This window comes from Propithecus coquereli, unplaced genomic scaffold (assembly GCF_000956105.1).
Source record: "Propithecus coquereli isolate 6110/MARCELLA unplaced genomic scaffold, Pcoq_1.0 Scaffold153, whole genome shotgun sequence".
NCBI lineage: Eukaryota > Metazoa > Chordata > Mammalia > Primates > Indriidae > Propithecus > Propithecus coquereli.
In genome coordinates, this window is record NW_012139747.1 from 5902455 (window position 1) to 5923398 (window position 20944).

The 20944-nt window shown below is 43.2% G+C and overlaps 1 protein-coding gene across 2 annotated transcripts in view; it reads left to right on the forward strand.

Moving 5' to 3' along the window:
• The window catches only part of PCSK2 (proprotein convertase subtilisin/kexin type 2), a 234742-nt gene that overhangs the window by 121255 nt on the left and 92543 nt on the right, over positions 1-20944 (forward strand). For both annotated transcript variants that reach the window (XM_012640436.1, XM_012640437.1), the window contains 3 exons: positions 110-223; positions 2594-2702; positions 11632-11669. In XM_012640436.1, the coding sequence (XP_012495890.1) occupies positions 110-223; positions 2594-2702; positions 11632-11669 (261 nt within the window). The remainder of the gene's footprint in view (positions 1-109; positions 224-2593; positions 2703-11631; positions 11670-20944) is intronic.

A 20944-nucleotide genomic window follows, 5' to 3' on the forward strand; every position in this document is an offset into this window, starting at 1 on the left:
AAAAAAAAAGCACATGATATACAAATGAAATTTGGAGTCGTGGAAACAAATTCCAGAAGACAAGTGTTCAAGTTGAGATTCGAATAATATACCAGTATTGTCATTCCAGGTAAAAATGGCCTTGCAACAGGAAGGATTTGACCGAAAAAAGCGAGGGTACAGAGACATCAATGAGATTGACATCAACATGAATGATCCTCTTTTCACAAAGCAATGGTATCTGGTGAGTGTCTCTGTGTTCTTTCTAACATTTCTCACGTTGAGACTCCGGATAAAAGATGTATGTCTATTTCCTCATTATGCAGTGGGAGATTAGCCAGCATCCTGCTCAATGAGCCTCCCTGTCCCCTTCAATATGTATTGATTTTCTGTCACCACTTGTGCATGTGGTTCCCTAATCTGCTTTCTTCTGGGACTACTAAATATCCATGCTCTCCTAGGGTCAATCAAAGCTACTACCAACAACTGACCCAATTCTCCTAGGCTCTGAAAAAGCACACCAGTGTAGGAGTGAAAACTTGCAAAAATACATAAAAGTCAATCAAAGTTCTGTGAGGAGCAATCCAGGGCTCTCAACAGGCAGAGTAATGGGAGGACGTAATGAAGTTACAAGAGTAAGAGAAAGAATCTGGTGACTTCACGAGAGGCAAGCAAGAGAGCTTAGAGACTAAAGTAGCAAAAGTAGCATCTATTAGTACTTCCTAAAACAATGGCAGGAAATCAATTCTATGGGGCTTGACCGATGCAGGTTTCCAGGCACCGAGACCCAGTCTATCTGGTGAAGTGAGTATTTCCTGACTCACCAGCAGTCCACATGATCCATTGAATTGGTTAAGCTGTGTTCAAAAGGGGAGCAGTAACTCCAAACCCACCCAAATTAGAGGGCATATTGAGAGAAAGAGTGATTAATGTATAAATGTGAATGAAGCTTTATTTTCTTCAAGATTAAAAGGTAATGAGCAAGAGAGGGAACTAAATTACAACCCTGTGGATGGCTACATTATAGGAATGTGTCACAGTTTACCTCCTGGGGCTGCAGAGCTTGACTATGCCTTATGCTTTGGGGCATGGAAGTCTGAAAATCTGATGTGCGTAAATGAATGAGCTTGTGTGTGTTAGTCAGGATGGGCTAGGTTTGTTGCAGTAACAAACAGCCCCCGTATCACAGTGGCTTATCAAAATCAAAGCCTGTTTCTCACTCTTGCTACACGACCAATGCTTTGTAACCCCTTCAGGGACTCAGGCTGGCCAAGCTTCTTCGGAGCTCCATCCTGACAGTGCTTTTATAAGCTCCTCAGCTAGGAAATGAAGCAAATTGTACACTGGCTCTTAAAGCCTCTGCTTGGATGTGACAAATGGCATGGGAGATCACATGCCATTGGCCAAAACCAGTCATGTGCCCATTCTAACATCAGAAGGGGTGGAGAGGTATAGTCTTAACATGTGCCTAGAAGGAGAAGGGCAGTAATTTTTGTAAAGAGCCCTAATGTCATTCACATAATGCTTTAGCAATAACAAAATAGCCACTGATCATGGTGGGCTTTTGCCAGTACAAGCTCGGACTCTGCTATTTTTTTTTTCAAGACAGAGTCTCACTCTCTTGTCTGGGCTAGAGTGCCGTGGTGTCAGCCTAGCTCACAGCAACCTCAAACTCCTGGGGTCGAGCGATCCTCCTGCCTCAGCCTCCCAGGTAGCTGGGACTACAGGCATGCACCACCGTGCCCAGCTAATTTTTTCTATTTTTAGTTGTTTGGCTAATTTCTTTCTATTTATAGTAGAGACGGGATCTCGCTCTTGCTCAGGCTGGTCTCAAACTCCTGAGCTCAAGCAATCCTCCCACCTCGGCCTCCCAGAGTGTTAGGATTACAGGCATGAGCCACCAGCCCAACCACTTTACTACTTTTTTACAATCCATCTTTGAGAAAATCTGCCCAGGATAAAGATGCATGAAAATAGAAGAGTGAACATATTAATTTGGAATTTTTTTTCATGTTCCTTTCTTGCTTTTGGGGGATTTTTTGGAGGGGGTAGTAGGCTTTATTTTTTTGCATTAGAACATGCACTAAAAGTGAGCCACTTATCTTTAATTTAGTTTAACAAATATTTTTGAGTAAAACTTCGTGTAGTGGTACTGAAATTGCAAAGGTAACTAGGACATGTTCCCTCCTGCAAAGGATGTTATTTAGTGAAAAAATTGTTTTCCAATAAGAGTAATCCAAGACAACGTGTGCTGAATTCAACACGTGAGGTATAAACAAAGAGCTACACAAGTGAGCATTTAATTCTAAATCAGGAAGGATTTCTTGCAATGGTAGCTCTAAGGTTTTTTATAGAAAGAGTTTAAAGATAGCAACCTAATTATAAGAGATGGGGGCTGCATGTTTACATAAAACATCAATTGTTTATATCAAAAAGTGGAGAGGAAAGGCTGTAAGAGGTACGGGGGACACACAAAAGTACTGTTTCATGGAAGGTGTGGCCTTTGAGCTGGCCCTGGGATATTAGGTGACTGCAGAGCTATCCAGAAAACATTACATGGGTGCTTTACAACACCAAACTATTAATATTCTCTGCTTTGCAATTCCCATACCAGATCAATACCGGGCAAGCTGATGGCACTCCTGGCCTTGATTTGAATGTGGCTGAAGCGTGGGAGCTGGGATACACAGGGAAAGGTGTTACTATCGGAATTATGGATGATGGTGAGTATTCTGAAGCCTTTACATTATTTGGAAGGAAGTATGTGTTGGCCTGCCTTTGGAATATAAAAGATTTGTTGTGTTGGAGATGCTAATCAGAAACAGAATAGGCAGATACTAGTTCTGTTGACTATGGGCACTGTGACCAAATCTTCACCCTTCTCCATATCAGTGGTCCTCAAACTTGAGGTTGCCCTTAACAAATATTTGTTGAATTAATAAATAAAAAACTAAACAAACAAACAAATGGAAACTGCCTGTCACTCAAGTGTAATGACTTATTGGGCCACAGCTTACACCTTACCTTAAAATGTCTTCTGCACCTATTTATATTTACCACTGATTTCTCTAGACTCACACAGTCCAATGTAGTAGCCACTAGCCTATGTGGCTATTTACATTTAAATTTTAATTAATGAAAGCTAAATAAAATTTAAAATTCAATCCTCCATCACACTAGCTTCATTTCGATAGCCACATGGGGCTAGCAGCTGCTGAAATTCAATCCAATTCAATTTCCATCATCACAGAAAGTTCTATTAGACAGTATGACTCTAGATTCATAACACGGCTTTTTAGTAACAGGATTGGGATTTGGGGAATTTTGACTTTATTGCTACTTTCCGAATGAACCCTTGTAAAGCAACCTTTGATAACTTTTTATTACAGACAACCCCTACATGTTATTATTTCCTGTATACCTGCCAGACAAAGATTTAGCACAGCTATATCTGTGATATGGAAACCAATGGGTTTGATGAATTGGCGTTTTTCCAGCTACACACGTCCTTGGCTCTACCAAGACCCTGGAGAATCACTGCCTTGCAGTTGTCTCCCTGGGGACACATTGTTGCCCTTCTTTACCTATCTGGGTTCCCCAGCAAAGAACTCCACCGTGTATTACTGGTCCAATGAGACACAAAGGCTATACAGAGAGGAAACAATGGAGCCTTTCCCTTCTGAAGATCCCCAAAGAACACTGTTCTCTAAAGCAAGCCTTTGAAGCAGAATGAGTGGGGGAAACAAGGGCAGCCAACCTGCTTAATACCTGTGCTGTCTTTGTGGGGGCTCATTAAGAATCAACTTAAAAACAATGCCTCTGTGTTTTCTGATGTGGGAGATGTTTTGAAGTGGATGTAAAAGCTTTCTTCAATGGCGAGGGCTTTCACAAGAAGAAAGGAGTGCTGCCAATGTGTGTGCTTGGATGTCCGAAGTTTATATATGTTTCTTCCTTTCTGGTGCTTAGAAACCTTTCCAAAGGGGTTGAGGACAGCTCACCCAGGAAAAAGATGCATCAGGGTTTGAGGGAAACCTACCTGGGATATACTGTGATGACCATTTCTAACAGCATATCTATGGGGTATGCCCTGCTAGAGGTCAGAGAAGCCACCCTAAGAATGGCACTATAGGGACAACACATGCACATTGCTTTTATAAAGCCTCCAACAATACAGTAGATACCTGTTTCAGACTTCTTTAATTGCAGTGCCCCGACTGACTCTTAACTCATCCCTTCCAAAGACAGCAAAGGAGAGATGACTCCTGAGTCTGTTCCACATCGAAAGGCCAAGACCTTTAGAAAGTCACAGCAGAATTTCTTGTTTGACCTTATTTCTTCAGCTAATTAATGGCCTTTGGGCTCCCTAAAAAGTAAACTCTGCCCCCTAATTACAATTCCTGGCTTCTTCATTGTCTTGGCCACTTACTACTGCAGAACAAATCACCCCAAAATTGAGTGGCTTTACAAAAACATCCATGGTATTATCTCGCACCGTTCTGTGGGTTGATGGGGCTCTGCTGGACCCTTCTTCTGCAGGTCTCACTGGGGTCTGTCATGCAGCAAGAGTCAGAAGGCAGCTGGGGCTGGAGTCAACTGGAGGCTCAACTGGTGAGCTGAAATGGCTCAGCCTCCCTCCCTATCCATATAGACCTAGGGCCTCTGTTCTCTATGTGGTTTCCCCAGCAAGGCAGCTGGATTTCTTACAGGTGGCTGAGAACTCCCAAGAATAGGCATTCCAAGAGAGAAGCAGCAGAAGCTGCCAGTCCTCCTGAAGGCTGGACCTGAAGTGGGCAGCTGCCACTCTGCCACTTCTGTTGGATAAATGGTCACAAGGCCAGTCCAGATGCCAGGCAAAGGGAAATAGACTCTGCCACTATCTGATGTGGAGAAAGACAACAGATTTGTGGCCATTTTTAATTCACCATATTCTATTCAGTATGGTAACTAAAGAAGAGGATGACTGCCAAGCCATTCTCCAAATCCACTGTTGAACATCAAAATGAGCACATCTGGGACAAGAGCAGACTCCCACGCAGCAAGGACAATACCCGATGCTCTGGAGCCTCTCGCCATGTAAGTGGGCATCTATGCCCCAACAGCTAGAGCTGGGAAGACCAGCAAGGCCAGTGCTACACTTTCTCTCCTAACCACCTGCATGCATGAATGGTATGGTATCATTTTCCAGATATTGTTTCCGCAAGATATTCCAGAATAAGTTTAAAGACAGACACAGATGCTGACCCCAATACCTAAGAGTAAAAATAATATAATTCTTTATAAACATTGGCTCTCTATATTTTAGCCTGTATGGCATCTGGAAGGTTCAATTTGTAGACAGCCTGATTTTAATAGCCATCCAACCATCTCTTGTTGCCCAACTCAAAATTCAGCCATCACTTCTCTGATAGATCTGGTGACTCTATAGATATTCGGTAAATGCCTGCTGCCTTCACTTAGGTACAACACAATGTCATTTCTACACACTACACATCACTGGGAGAGTGTCTTCTTGGCTAGCTGTTGCCAAAGGAGCAGAAAGCATTTCTTAAGGGTCTGCTCGAACATTTCAGGCATGCAGATATCAGCAAGGACCCCACTTACTGATGACAGCTTCATCCCTTTTATTGTAAAGGAATTGTTTAGTGTTGGGGAACTTGCCCTGGGAAATGGAATGTGACCATAAAAAGACACGGGAATAGACAAGAGTCACCCAAACCAGGTATAATTCAGGGATGGCTCTCAAGGTCAAAGATGGTTAGAGAAGACATGGGGCAAGACCTTTAACCAACATCAAATGGAGCCAAGGAAGTAAGATTGAAGGCCAGTGGGGCCGGTACAGAGAGAGCCTCAAGCTAAAATAACAATAAAACAACTAACAATAAAAACAACTAACATTTACTGTGTGGTCATTATGTGCTACACACTGCTTAGAATTTTGGAAACACAGCCACGGTAATTTCCTGAGGTTGGTATTATTATTATTCCCATTTTGCAGATAAAGAAACTGAAGTCTAAAGAGGTAACAAGTTACCCAAAGCCTCACAACTAATTCTAACCACCGTCCTCAGTGCTTGAAACCTACCCTGTGGTTCTACCTTCCTGGTGAGACTTTGTGAATGGAGTCTCATCCATGTGACAGAAGGTTCAGGCTTAAGGACCACACAGTCACCCCTGCCCTTCCAAGAAATTTAGCACTTTGCATCACATAGAAAAGCAATAGGAAGGTCCTGCTGGGTGGCTGCTCCAATTATTGTAGCTGTGTAACAAATGATCCCAACACTCAGCAGCTTAAAGTATTTATTTTTGCTCATGATTTGGTGGCATAGGAATTTGGAAAGAGCCGGCTGAGAATTCTTCATGCAGTTGTGGTCAGATGTTAGCTGGGCTGCAGTCATCTGAAGGCTACACTGGGCTGGACATCCAAGACAGCTCACATGGCTGGTGGTTGATACTATTGCTACTGTCAAATAGAGTGCCTACTACATGTTGTATTTTTCTCTAATTTGGTCTTGAGGTGTCTCTTACAAGAGTGACTATAAATTCTAGCCTGCCCTGACAGGGATCCAGGGGATTTGGTTGTGAATGTTGACAATGTACTTTTTTCAGTATATTCTTGATGCTATGACAAAATACCTTAGGCAAAGTGATTTATAAATTACTTTATTACAACCTGGCCAAGCTGAGAATTTTCTAATTCTTTAAGTTTCGCTTCCCTTTTAATTATAAATTCCTTCTTTAATTCATTTCTCTCTTCTCATATTTTACCATAAACAGTCAAGAGAAACCATGCAGTACCCTCAATGCCTGTACTTACAGATTTTTCTGCCAAATGTCCTGGTTCATCACTCTTCAGTTCTGCCTTCTACAAAGCACTGGGACACAAGCACGATTTAGCCAATTTCCCTGCCACTTTATAATAAGGATGACCTTACCTCCAGTTTCCAATACTTTGTTTCTCATTACTGTCTGAGACCTCATCAGAATTGCTTTTTTTGTCCATTTTTCTACCAACATTCTGTTCACAAGCACTTAGGAAATCTCTAAGAAGATTTAGACTCTCTCTCCATCTTTCCCCTTATTCTGTGCCCTCCTCAGAATCACCCTTAATTCTCTGTTCATGGCAATAAAAGCTTTTTCTAGCATTCACTGTAAAACTCTTCCAGCCTTTACCCAGCATCCTGTTCCAAAGCTGCTTCCAATTCTTAAGTATTTGTTATAGCAACACTCCACTTCTTGGTACCAACTTCTGTCTTAGTTCATTCCTGCTGCTATAACAAAATAACTTAGACTTGGTAATTTATAAAAAAAAAAAAACAGAATTTTATTTCTTACAGTTCTAGAGACTAGGAAGTCCAAGATCAAGGTGCCAACAGAGTCAGTGTCTAGTGAGAGCCCCATTCTTCATAGATGGTGCCTCCTTGCTATATCCTCACACAGAAGAAGGGATGGAAGGGCAAAAGGAACTAGGGCACTCCCTTCAACCTTTTTTATAAGAGGGCTAATTCCAACCATTAGGGCAGAGCCCTTATGACCTAATCGACTCTTAAAGGCCCAAACTCTTAATGCTGTTGCATTGGGATTAAGTTTCACCACAAATTTTAGAGAGTCATAAACATTCAAACCATAGAAGTGCCTTTCACATGACACTTCTTTACCCTGGTGGACAGCCTAATGCCTAAGTGTCCAACCTGTGACCAGGTGTTTCTCTCACAGGAAACTTGTTTATACTGGCATATGCCCTGTGGCTCTTGGCTGACCTGTGTTCAGTTTATTCCTACCAAAATAGCCACTCTCTAGGAGATCACTGACCAAGCAAGAAGTTAGATTCAGGTGTGTTGGTCAGATGAGACACAGGGGCGCCCACTCAATAAAACACATGAAATAGGAAGCAGTTTATTATTTGCAGAACCCAGAGAGAAGAGAGTGGTGTGCCTCACAGAGCCAACAAGAAGGTGGAAGCCGTGTGGGACATGTACATTCAACCAGGGGGTGGGAAATAAGAGAAAGTGTGAGAGACCTAGAGGCCAAAGCCTTTACTGGGGTCCAGAGCATTACCTTGGTGGATTTCCCACAGGGAAGTCTAATTGGTGGGTTTAGAGCAAGCAGGCACAATTTCCCTGTAGTCACTCTGTGACTGATAGGTGGTTACTGCAGCATATCTGTTCAGTCCATGTGGGGTGTGGGGTTGAGTCAAGTAGGTTGTATCAAGCTGTGTCTAGCTATCCCACAGGGAGGTGTTCACCAGGAGGTGGTTGCACAAGGCAGATATCTGGATTGATCACATCGAGGAACTGAAAGGAGGAGAACTATAAACCGTGTCAAGGGTGACTGAGCCCTGCTTCCGGTACAAGAAAGTTAAACCTATTCAAAATGAATGTCAAGGTGACATAAAATTGTAGGAATTCACTCCACTACATATGGCCTTCTTACATGACATATGGCATCCTGCAGAGCGAGCACCCAAAGGGAACAGGTGGAAGATACCTGGCCTTTGCTGACCTCACCTTGGGAGCCATGCAATGGCTTTCCACTACATTCTACTGATGGAAGCAGTTACAAGCCCACCCAGATTGAAGAGGAGGCAATGGACCCACCTGTCAATGAGAGGCATGACACTGTCATATTGTAGAAGACCATATGGGATGGAAGATAATCGTGCAGCCATCTTTGGAAAATACAGTATGCTCATTGAAGGCTACTCCTCATCAACATACAATTTGTTGGAGAGTGGGGAGAGGAGGATGCAAGATGCCAGCTCTTGAGGGGCAATGGAAGAAACTGAGCTCGGGACCATGGTCCTAAGACGTTATACATCTCAACCGAACCATTAACATCTGATTGGGAATATGCACATGGAACTCCTTGCTGGTTCCCTGAGGCCTCCAGAACTGTCAGAATTTCCTGAGAATTTGAACTATTATGGAATAGACTTTCTGAAAAGATTCAAACTGATAACAGGATACTAATGATTTATGAACAAAGATATAATTAAGTATTTGTCATTTGTGTGCCACATTCATTATGATGGGCTCGTGATCAGCCCATCCCCCCGGTAGGCTGTGAGCTGCATTGATAGTCATAGAGCTCCAGTTCTGCGTCTAAACCATCTGTGTTTTTATAGGACCTACACCATGCCTGGCATTCTTTGCTGAAAAACAAACAAAAGCATGAAATGTGAGAATTAAAAATAAGCTGATTAAGAAGATGTGTTCATTCCAAAACTCCTGAAGGTGAAAAAAAATAAAAAATAAAAGAAGTCAATTAAAAAAAAAAAAATGTGTTCAGTCAGTACCTTTCACCTCAAATGATAGTCAAATAGACAAAAATATTAAAATACTAAGTACAAGTTTATTACTTCCATTATTTAGTTCATTGTTATTAATACTTTTTCTGAATCACATCTGGCATCCTTCACAGTTCTATCAATAATCCTTTCTTTCTCAGACCAAACTCTGTATTTGTTCTAACTTAACACTCAGCCTTCCCCTTGACCTGATTAAAGATCCTTTATTTTGATTAGACTAAGTTTGTCTTGTTTTAATTCTAATTTCCTTCTGGTCTCAAATTATCTCCTTGCTCCAATATTTTCCCTGCACAGAGAATAAACTACTTTTTCTCAGAACATTTTTCTCCTAAACAACTTCCACTATCAGAACATGGAGTCATGTTTTAAAAATTGACTTCCTATTAGAAAAAATATATATACATGGTGTGTGTCTTTTTTTAAAACTTTTCTATACATTACAAAAATTTTTGCTTGACAATGAGTTCACAAAATTTAACCAATTTCAAGAAATATATACAATTTAATTTCAATGCAACAGTGTATTATAAAACCAAGTAGATTTTTTTTAATTTTTCTGTTTTTCTGCATTATCCACATTACTCTGTGGATGATGGTATAAGTGGATGACGATAAGAAATATAACACATCAAGTGTTTACTATAAGCTAAAGACTGTCAATGAATTGTCTCTAATCTTGAAAACTGCTTTGCAAGGTAAATAATAGTCCCATTTCAAATATGTAAAAACCAAGACTCAGAGAGATGACATCACTTGGCCAAAGCCACACAAATACTACGGTGTCTAAGCCTGGGATGGGGTTGGCTGGGCTCATTTCAAAGCCTATGCTCAACCCCAATGCCACCCCACAGCCTAAAGTGACCATCTTCGAATTAGGGTCCAGAACAAGGGTCAACAATCTTTAAATACATTGGTCTTTACACTTTCTGACCCCTTTTCTCCTGCAGATCTTGGGAGGGGAGTGGAAGGAGAAGACATTATCATTGTGGGTGGGAAGTGACTGACTACACTATCGCAGGCTATAGAAGGCAGCCTTAATGACATCAATTGTTTCACCTGTCAAAGCACTGACAGTGAAATCTAACACATATACTGTAGTTCAGCGACTCCCAGTCCCGATATTATTTGTATAACCAGAAAAAGACAAAGGAAAATTTCTTTTTAGTAATGTGCATCCTAATAGAAGCTATTCTTTCCAAGGCAAGCTATAAGAGCGGCACAGCCTCAGCAAGCATGCAGTGAAGATGCCAGGTATAGGATAGACTTGATGATACTTCTAGCTTATAAGTATTGCATCCCCATATAGTCATTAAATGCACCAGCCACTGGGCTCAGCACACCACATGCATTAATTAGTTTCTTTAATCCCAGAGGCCAAGCAACTTGCCCAAAGTCCTACAGCCAGTTATCGAGGTGGTTAGGACTCAAACTCCAGTCTTTGACTCCAAAAACCTCTGCTCCTAACCATTATGCTAGGCGATGTCAGGAACCTGCCCTGTTTCTTGGAGGGCTGGGTGCTCAGATGTAACTGCTGCAAAGATTATATGGTTCTGCAGACCCAGATGAGAGCTTTTCAACTGCCCTTGAAGTTCCACAGTCCTTTCTAAGGTCCAAGTGTCTGATGGAAGGAACTCAGTCGTATTCATGGACCATAATTCTAGTCTTGGAACAACCACTAGGCAACGAGACAGACCCACATTGGGGAGAAAGCACAGGACTCCTGCTGAGAGATTCAAGGCCTTGGGCTTCCTGAAAAGCCACGTTTGAAGAGACAAGCATCCGCTCCCAAGAGTACCTCGCTGGAAACCATTTGCCCTTTGCCTAATGACTTTTCTCGCCAAGCCGTGTTCTCTTATTATTTCCATGCCAGGGTATGGAAATGCCTAATGCACGGCTGTCCACACCCTGTTAAATAATAATCACTTTTCCTCCCCGGAGCCAATTTCATTTCAGAAGAAATGCCAGTTGATGCTTTAAAAATGTCAGGATCTCTACAAATCTTTTTTAGATTGCTGCTCTGATGAGCCATCCATCTTGCAGTCACTAAGCCCCTTAGTGCTGACATTTATGTCAAAAGTGTTATCCTTGGGCGCCAAAGTCTAATTGGCTTCACTCCTCTGAAGTGTGTCTAAGGGCAGCTGTCTCTCTGCTCAGGCGGTGCAGCACCCTTCACACCTTCCCACGGGAAGGGAAATGCAAGGCTGGGGACTCAGAGATGGGGTGCTCATCTCCACAGCAAGTCTCCTGGAGTCAGCCCCATAACTAGGGTGCTTTCTTGAACAGCTTTCCTGAGGACATAGTAGCGAGTATTAACCTTTGGTTCCTGTGTTGTTGTTGTGTTTTCACAGGGATTGACTATCTCCACCCAGACCTGGCCTCCAACTATGTAAGTAGAAGCTGACTTCCGTGGGGACACACGTGCATCTTAATTGCCCTGGTGCTCCTGGTTGTTAGAAACGTGTATAAACACATGCATGCAAGTGCACAGGAACATGAGCACACACAACACAGGAGTACACATGCACGCCCAGAAACATACACGTATGCACACAAGACCGGTAAGCACCCACATGCACTCACAGACACACATGCAGTCATGCAGACAGAAACCTCCATATGGACACACACTAGAACTGGCCATGATGTTGGAGCCGCAGCTCAGGCCAAAGGCAAACAGACAAGGCTTGCAGCCTGGCGGCAGGAGAAAAAACTTGAGGTGTGAAAGAAGAGAGGGCCAAGGAAATAGGTACAGGGAGGGGTGAGGAAGGAGAGACTTGTCAAGGTTTAAATCAACTCTAGCTGATGATATTGAATTGGAGGGTGGAAATGAGCCATTTGGGTTCTTGCTGGACAAAACCAAAGGCAGAAAGCCAAAAAGTGCAGCAATTCACATTACAACCATAGCTTTAGGAAGTGAAAACATTATCTTTTGTTATTGCTTATGACATTGAGCATGTAGTAGCGCTTGACAAACAAGAAATGTTAACCGAGAATCACAGTCAGCCCTGCTGGGCTAGAACCACACACTGTAATTTCTGATTCAGCAAGTCACACACTGCTTTCCTGATGAAAACCACAAGCCCTTTAAATAGAATCAATCACTTTATTTTAACCCAGGGGAGTACAATATTCAGGCATTGGTGTGTTCACTTAAAATTATCCGAACTAGTTATAAGCCAGTAATATATTTCTGTAACCTCCAGATCCAGGTATAAAAAAAATGCTATCTTAGTAGCTGAAGAGGCTCATATTTAGAAGAACAAGGGCTCAAATAGGATAAAGGATGATTAACCAGCAAAAGTGTTTGGGGGTCAACAATCTGGTCATTTGTCCTGGAAAGTGTGTGTTTCCATACTGCACAAAGCAAGTGAGGATTTTCCGTGTGTTTAATGCACTGGACGTCAAACAGGGTTCTGCATGCGGCCTGTAGACCAAGAAGGGTATAAATTGTGCTGAGCATCTTTTTTAATATTAGGAAAGAAATGTTAAATGAATCATTGGCACAGTCGGGCCAATATGGCCCAAGAGGGAAATGACAGAAATTAAACCAAAGCTATATTCCCAGCGATGATAATCCACGCATGTAGAGCGTGAGTCTAAGGACACAGCTGTCCCCTGCTCCCGCAGCCGCCTTCCCCGCTGCACACACGCGTGGAGCTGCCTGCTGGGCTGCCGCTCGCTTCCTTACAGGGGCTGCGCCGATACGCAGTCCTCATCTGCCTCCTGGTGACCTTGGCTGACTGTTCCGGGGCCTCCCCGCTTTGCCTGCATCCCCCACAACTTCAGGGCCCGGCAGATGTTTCTGATGGGGAGACCAAGAAGCCTGCAGACTGCATTTTCTCTAAGGCTCTGATGTATCCGAGGGGAGCTTTTCCTTACCCAGATGTGGCAGGGGCGGTGGATTCGGCCTCAGAAGCCTGTCCCCACCCCCCCCACGCAGTGGCATTGCCATCCCCCCCCGTCCCCTCCCACTCCAGGACCCAGCGGCTCCAGAGCAGCCACATTGTTCATCTTGCCACTTGGAGACTTCAAGGTGGGTGGCGCCCGTCTCAGGGCTGGAAAGCTGCGGGCACGTGGCCTCCCTCCTGCAAAATGCCCAGCCCCGCCCAGGCCGCAGACACCACAGACGCTGACCTCGGCATCCTCCCCTTCCCCCGCCCAGCCTGGTGTTGCCTGGCAGGCTGCTCCCAGCACCAGCTGCCAGATTCAAAAGAGATCGTCATTCACTAGGGGAAAAACCCTCTGGGGCTCCGCTGAGCCGCAGGTACAAGGCTAGCGGACATGCGATTCATCTGCCCAAAAACCCTCATCGGAAATTGGAAACTGAGACGTGCCAGCTGCCCTCAGATCTGCAATAATGGAATATGCCTGAAGAACTCCATGCGTTCTGTGAGTGTCGTGTTCTTTTTTCTTTCTTATCCAAAAATATTTTTTCTAACTAAAAAATAAATGCATGCTCTCAGTCAAAAATTTGAAAAAGCATAAAACAGATTCAAAACTAGCCATAATACTACCATCCTTAATATTTTGACATATTTTTGGCCTTTCATTGCTATGTGTATATTAAATCATTTTAATGAAATTTGGCTCTTGTTGGCTATTCTCCCCTTCCACGTGATATGCCATGAACATTTTTATATTATTAAGTGTTCTTCGAAACATAATTTGAAGGGCTATACCTCATACCATAATGAATTTAAACATTCCAATCCCCAATTGGAATGTTGTTTCCAAAGCGTGTCCCACTCTAAGAGGGAAATAGCAGAGAGTGACATGAGTGAATTCCAAGCCACAACCTGCTGAGGAGAGCTGAAAAAACTGGAAAAGTTTATCCTGGGGAAAAAAAAAAAAACTTAAGCACCTGAAGTAGGTTTTCAAACATCTCAAATTCTCCTTGTGGGATGAGTCATTCAACTTGTTCAGTAATTTCAGGAAAATTTCCACCAATGGGTGGCAATTGCAGAAGGAAGATTTTAATTCTAAGGAAGAACTGTCTAGTGATGAAGGTTAATCAATAAATGACGGTAATGAATTCTCCATACCTGAAAATGTTCAAGAGGAGGATGGATGGCCACTTGCCAGGGATGCTGTCGAAGAAATGACAACATCTATGCTAAACTTAAACCAAATGACAATCAAGAACCGGACAGAAGATGTGATTTCTGTACAAAACTGCACATCTTGATAACATCCATTGAGAGCAAGTCTTCAACATGCATCCAACACTTGAACCTTAAAAAGAAATTACATATATTTACACATGGCTGTGAACATTTTCTCCCTCTTTGGCATAGATGAGAAAACTGAACATCTGAATATCTCATCCTTAAAACCTCAGCAGAGAGCCCAAACCACTGGTTTTTAGGAGACATGGTGTCTCTCCCACTCTGTGTAGAGTTGACAGTGACAACTTTGGAGCTACTAACCACATTTATCTTCTTTATTTTTAATTAAAAATTTTACACTCTCATTAACAGAATGAGGATGGCAAATAGAGTAGACCTGCCCAGGAGAGCAATGAAATCAGTGGGTAGTGATAGGCTCGGAAATTGAGCAGAACATTAACAGGTGGCTCCACACCTTGTTAAGTGACTTAATGACTCAGATGGAAGGGAGCTAGCCCGGTGCCCTTTTAGAGAGGAGTACTTTGGGGAGGTCTTTGTTTGGGTTTCCCCAGAAGCAGATAAGGGTTTAGTTCATTTGGGAGGTGATTCCAGGAAGCAGAGGTAGAGGAGGGAGGAACAAGGCAGGAAAGGGAACACAGTCCAATATGCGGAGCATTATCAAAGAAGTTAGCACAGTGGGTAGCTGGAGTTTAATCCCACTGGGGAACTCTGGGAGACAGCATGGAATGTGGATGGGATACCCAGGGAGGCTCCATCAGTCTTGGTTGAGGGCTGGTCCCAGGAGATGTTAACATCGCAGCACTTCCTACCTCCCCACAGCCTGGGGAAAGCCCTGGGCAAAAGTGTGGGTAACTGGAGATCCCCAAGGACGTCAGGGTGTCAGGCCAAAGGGATATGCAGCAACATCTGCCCCAGACAGGATGCCTTGGGAATTTATTAAAGGTTAAAATAAAGATGTTCTGTGTTGAAAAAAATCAAAAAAAACCTCCTCCTTGTTACTGATTTATTTTCAGTGAGTACTGAAAACCTGACCCAAGGCTCTTCAGAAAATTTCTTCCTAATCAAACCAAGCAAAATGTTTCCCAAAGCAGAATTATTTTCAAAGATTGGTTATTCTGTATATTAAAAGAGAGGGATCAGAGTTTGCTGGAAGTCCAGTGTTCTTTCTATTAAACTGAGAAAATACTTTGAAAACTGCAAATCAATATATAAATGAAAGTCGTTAGTGTTAATTTAATTCGACAAATCTGTGCAGAGTCTGTTGAGTGTTAGGAGCAAAGGATAATAATAGCCACTTGTATTATTACTCTATTGTTCTGTGATTGAATTTAATCGGAGGGATTCGGTCCCACTGGTGAAAGCTTACTATTCCAAATAATTGAAATTCTCTTTTTTCCACCCCAGTAGTAATAACATGAAATGAGTATTGTCCAAGAGACTATTTTAGACCAAGTTAAAATCAGTGTCTCTTTTACCCATCTTCACTATACAAACTAGGTATTCTCTCTAACCCAACACAACCACTGTGTATTGAGCCCGTTATGTACAAACCCCAGGGGAAGAGAGATAAATAAGACACCGGCACTCTGTAGAGAAAGCTGCAGGTCAGTAAGGACGCAGGTGTGTCATACAGGTAAGGGGAAGGGTATTGGCCTTCCAGTCCAGTGGGGTCATAGGCTTATGTTCACAGGGGCTCTGCTAGGTCTGTGGAATAGATGGGGACTTCCTCAAGAACACATGGTGTGTGACTTAGGTGGCAGATTTCAGAGCGTGGGGGGGAGGGGCAGAGCATCTCTTGCTCTGCTTCAGAAGGCTGCTCTGCTAAAGCTACAAAGCTGAAGAAATGGCTGGTGGATCTGTAGAAGCCCAGGAGAGTGTTCTCTCTGTGTGCTGAGGTTTTCTCACGGGCAGGCTCTGACACAGGATTTGAAGGTAAGTAGCTCATTTGGGAGGAGATCCCAGGAAGCACCAGCCAGGCAGGGAGAAGGGAGGGGAGACCAGGCGGGACAGCAGCCAAGAAAGCAGATTGCCCCTGAGGGTGACGGGAGCTTAATCTCACTGGGGACCTCTGGGAAGCAGTGTAGACAGAGCCTGCCTCAGAGTTACCCACCAACTCCTGTCCATCACTGATTGAGGGCTGCTACCCGGAGCAGGGGTGAGGTGAGGAGATAGGGGGATTAATTCCCAGGTTTTCTGGCCCACCCTACACACAAGCAGAATAGGATCCTGCAGACAGAGGGAGTCTTCAGGGAGAGCGGCATGTGTTGACAGTTGGAAAACAGCCAGCCTGCAAGCGTGGGGTTCTGACAGTGTGACAGCAGTGGAAACTGAATCGGACCTGGGCGTGACTCCCGGCTGTCTACGTCATAGCTTTGCAACCTTAGACAAGGATATCCAACCTCTTTGAACTTTCATTTCCTCATTTGCAAAACGGGCAGAACGAATGTCTCATAGGGTTTGTTGTGAGGTATTACTGAGATAAGTGTAACGGGCCTGGCACATGGCAGATGTTCGATAGACACTCATTTCCTTCTCAAAAGAGTTGAGATGACAACTCTGCACAATTTCCTGTTGTCCTGATGGAGAGGTAAGGGTGTGCCTCAAGAAACCAGGTAAGGGTAAGATCGCGAGGCTCGCAAAGTTAAGAGCGAAAAGCAGAGGATACTGAAATAAATCTGAAAGGCTTTGAAAAATAACATCCAAGCAAAGAGAAGACAAAAGGAGAGAGAAGACGCATTGCTCATGGCCAGAGGTGTAATGAAGAAGGATGTCCCACAGGAAGCAGGACTTCTGACCTGTGTCCTCTGCTCTGTCACAGATCTTTGAACTAAAAGAATATTCATGAATCATTATAAGGGAGGGTTAATCCCCAAAGTGGGTGAAGAGATTAAAAGGTAGCAATTGCTCCAAATGTGGATTTCTCTGGGCCAGGGAAATCACATCTCCTGGTGTTTGAGTAATTGCAGGGTGGGACACTGTCTCCTGCCCTGGCAGCCGGGAGGATAGGCCACTTTTTGGACTGGGCCTCCGTCTTTTAGCTTGGAAACTGTGAGTCACATTCTGGGTGGCTCCAAGATTCTGTGCTAAGAATCTGTCCAGATTCAAGCACTTTTGCTTGAGCTGTCCCACGAATTCTTGAATGCAGCAAACATAGAAGACAGCATTGACTCCAACTCCACATCTTTCCTAAACCTACAGCTTCTGCCATGGGACTCCACAGAATCTCCCTTTAAAGAGGAGAAGTATATTTCCTACCCCTTGACTTGGGCTTGAGTCCTCTAACTTGTTTAGAGCAATAGAATAATATGGAACTATCTGTGCCAGTTTGGAGCCTCAGACTTAGGAGGCCTTGTATGTTCCCACGTACCTCCTATACCTCTGCCATCACCATCAGAAGAGCATTCCCAGGCTAGCCTGCTGCACCCCAAAGGAGGAGAGAGACACAAGGAGAAGAGTTGCCACGCCTGAAGCACAGCCACCCAAGTCGGCTTTCAGAACAGCAATAAGGAGCTCGGCTGCCCAGCTGAGCCCCACCAAAATCAGCCAAACCCCAGCCGACCCACAGAAACAATCCAGCCCAGCCAAGCACAGCTGAACTGCCCAGCTGAGTCCAGCCTAGCTCACCTGACTCCGAGCTGAACTGCGGACTCATAAGCTATATACATGCTTATTGTTATGTGCTGCTGACATAATGTGGCTGTTTTTATAAAGTAATTGTTGCAGCTCTCCATGCTAGACCCCCATCCTCAGTCCTCCCACAGGACTCCATGCTCACCCCCGCCTAAAGGGAATATAGATTTCTAGCCCACCCTAGACCCACTGAATCAAAATCTTTAGGGATAGGTCTCATAATGTGTATTTCTTTAAGAACACCCTCAGATACTGATCATTAACCTGGTCATTCATTTTGGCACTTCACTCACTCATTCAACCATTCATTCATTCATTCATCAATGCGGTTCACCTATAATGTATGACTGCATCGCAACTAGATCATAAGTTCTTTGTAAGGAAGTGTGTACTTTGGACATATTTTGTGTCCTTTTAACACTTAGCACAGTGTTAAGTAGTCATTTAATAGATGTTTGTTAAATTGCATTGACTATTAATTCATCAACACTATTGCAAGTGATACCAGGAACTAAATCATTCAAAGACCCTCTATTAATGATGATCAGAAACTGCAACCCACAGAACCCTCTCATTCCCAGCTCTCGACCACCTCATAGGTGGATGCCACCATAACGTCCCCCATCATGCATGACAATGATGAAAGGAACAGAGGACCATGAAAGCTAACAGGTCTCACAGCTGCAGGCCTGGACAGAATATGATCCAAGAGGTGGATAATCTACATGCAAATAACTATAAGCTATTTCTTTTCTGTAAAGTCTAGAACCCCTCAGGTTGGTGGAAATGCAGTTAGGTTCTCATATGGGAGAGGACAAATTATGTTCTTTAGTTCAGTTCAAAATCTGGAACATTATTTATGTTCCAGGGTTGCTATTTCACCAACAGAAGTTCTTGTAAGAGGGGAAAAAAAGCCCACCACTAAGGACCTGCGCTTTTCCATTCTTTTGATGGGGCCTGACAGGAGACTGTCTCCTAAGAGGGGGCCTGTCGAGAGCCCAGAGGGCTGCCTGCACGGAGCCTGGAGAAAGTGCCTTTAGCTTGGCGGCAGTGACACACCAGGCTCCCGGTGGCATGTGGCCACCATGATAAAAGGGTGACGGCTAGAGACAGGCACAGTCCCCCGCCCTGAATGACTCAGATGCTATGAAGTATTGATCACATACATTGCTCCAGGCTTTTAAACACATTAATATTGCATATGAAATTGAGGTTTAAATAACCTTTGTGTCTTATTGAGAGGAAGGGCTGGCCAGATCATAGAGAGCACTTTACCACCAAGAGAACAGACTGAATGCTGGAGATAAGAACTTTTTTTAACCGTTTTGATAGATCATCAGTCCAAAGACTATCACTTGACTCGACCCATGTACTAGAGGAAACCGTCCATTTTTACAGGAACATACTTTGGTATGAGAATGGGAAAAAATAAAACCTCATTTAACAAAATTAAACTACTTGTTTAGACCTAAACTTTCAGCTACCGCAAAAAGCAAAGAAAAAAATCTGGTCCACTGATTTTTTTTTTAATTTTTCAGTTGACTAGTTTTCAGTTCATTGAACCTAATGAACATTTAAGAAACATGTATTGAGTTCCTACTGTGTGCAAAATGCTATACTAAGAGCCTGGATTATAAAATGTGAAAAACTCCCTCTGGGGAGTTCACATGTACATATATAATTACATTACATTAATTACATTATAGTGTGTTCAGTGCTAGCCTGGAAATGAAACATTGTGAACTTTGGAATACAACAGCACGAAGAAGCGAGTCGTCCCTAAAAATTAGCGAAGGAAAGGTACTTAAATGTATTTAAAGAATGAGCAGCAGCTTACCAAATGGGGCAGGAGCTTGTTTTCCTGGTTCGATACAACATATGCATCCATCTAAAAGCTTGATCAATACGATACTGGACAAATGGGTGGACAAATGAATTTTCATTTGAAGACTTGCTTCCACTGAGTAGCACGGACTAAAAAAAGTAGCCCACAAAAGTCATTTCCTTACCCCAAATTCCCTAAAGGCCTTTGATAGATTCTCATCTCTTTGATGAAATTTAAGTGACTTAAAGACCAGGATAATGTCTTCCAAATCTTTTGCTCATGAGAGAATCAGCTGGAAGCCTCGTTCCCCAAAGACATCATTAATAGAGACTTTTTTTAATAAATAAATGAATTATGGATGGATGGATAGATGGAAGGATGCTAATGAGACTTAGGATTTTATTTCGTTTATCACCAAACATACCTGTTCAGAAAAAGTGTAGCAATGTTTGCATTACATGATAAGCCAAAAGAAAGTCATTTATGCAAGCATAAATAATATTTGAAAGATCACTTTTCTCTACTGCCTTATTTTCTTTCTTATTTCTCACTATCAGTATATACTCACTAAATTCCCAAAATGTGACACATTTCACTAGTTTTCTTCTTCAGGTTTCTACCTCAGAGAACCAAAAACCCCTAGGTGACCAGGTCTTGCTTAAAGTGGACCTTACAAATAATTAATTTGCAGATAACTCTTTGCTACAGCTGTGATGAAAAACACATCCGTTTTTACTTTTTCCCTCTCCTCATATTCCTATTTCCCAATTGCACTTCCTTAAAGCCACAGTTCTGGATGTCTGAGGTGGGCCTGCCCAGCTTCCACCTGCCCGTCAGGAAGGAAGGTAGTGGGACGAAGGCACAGCGAAGTGGGCAGCCATCTGCAATGCTTCCCTGTGTCTTGTTGCCAAGCAATAGAGCCCAAGTGGGTGTGTCCAGCAGGGCCCAGCCTGGGCAAATGGGGGTCTGATGTAGACCAGAGGTCTGGCTCATCCTCCCATGCCAGTTTTCTGAAGCAGCAAGAAAGATCAAAAAGTAATGCCCAGTTCTCAATGAAAGAGGCTCAGACCCTGAGCCACA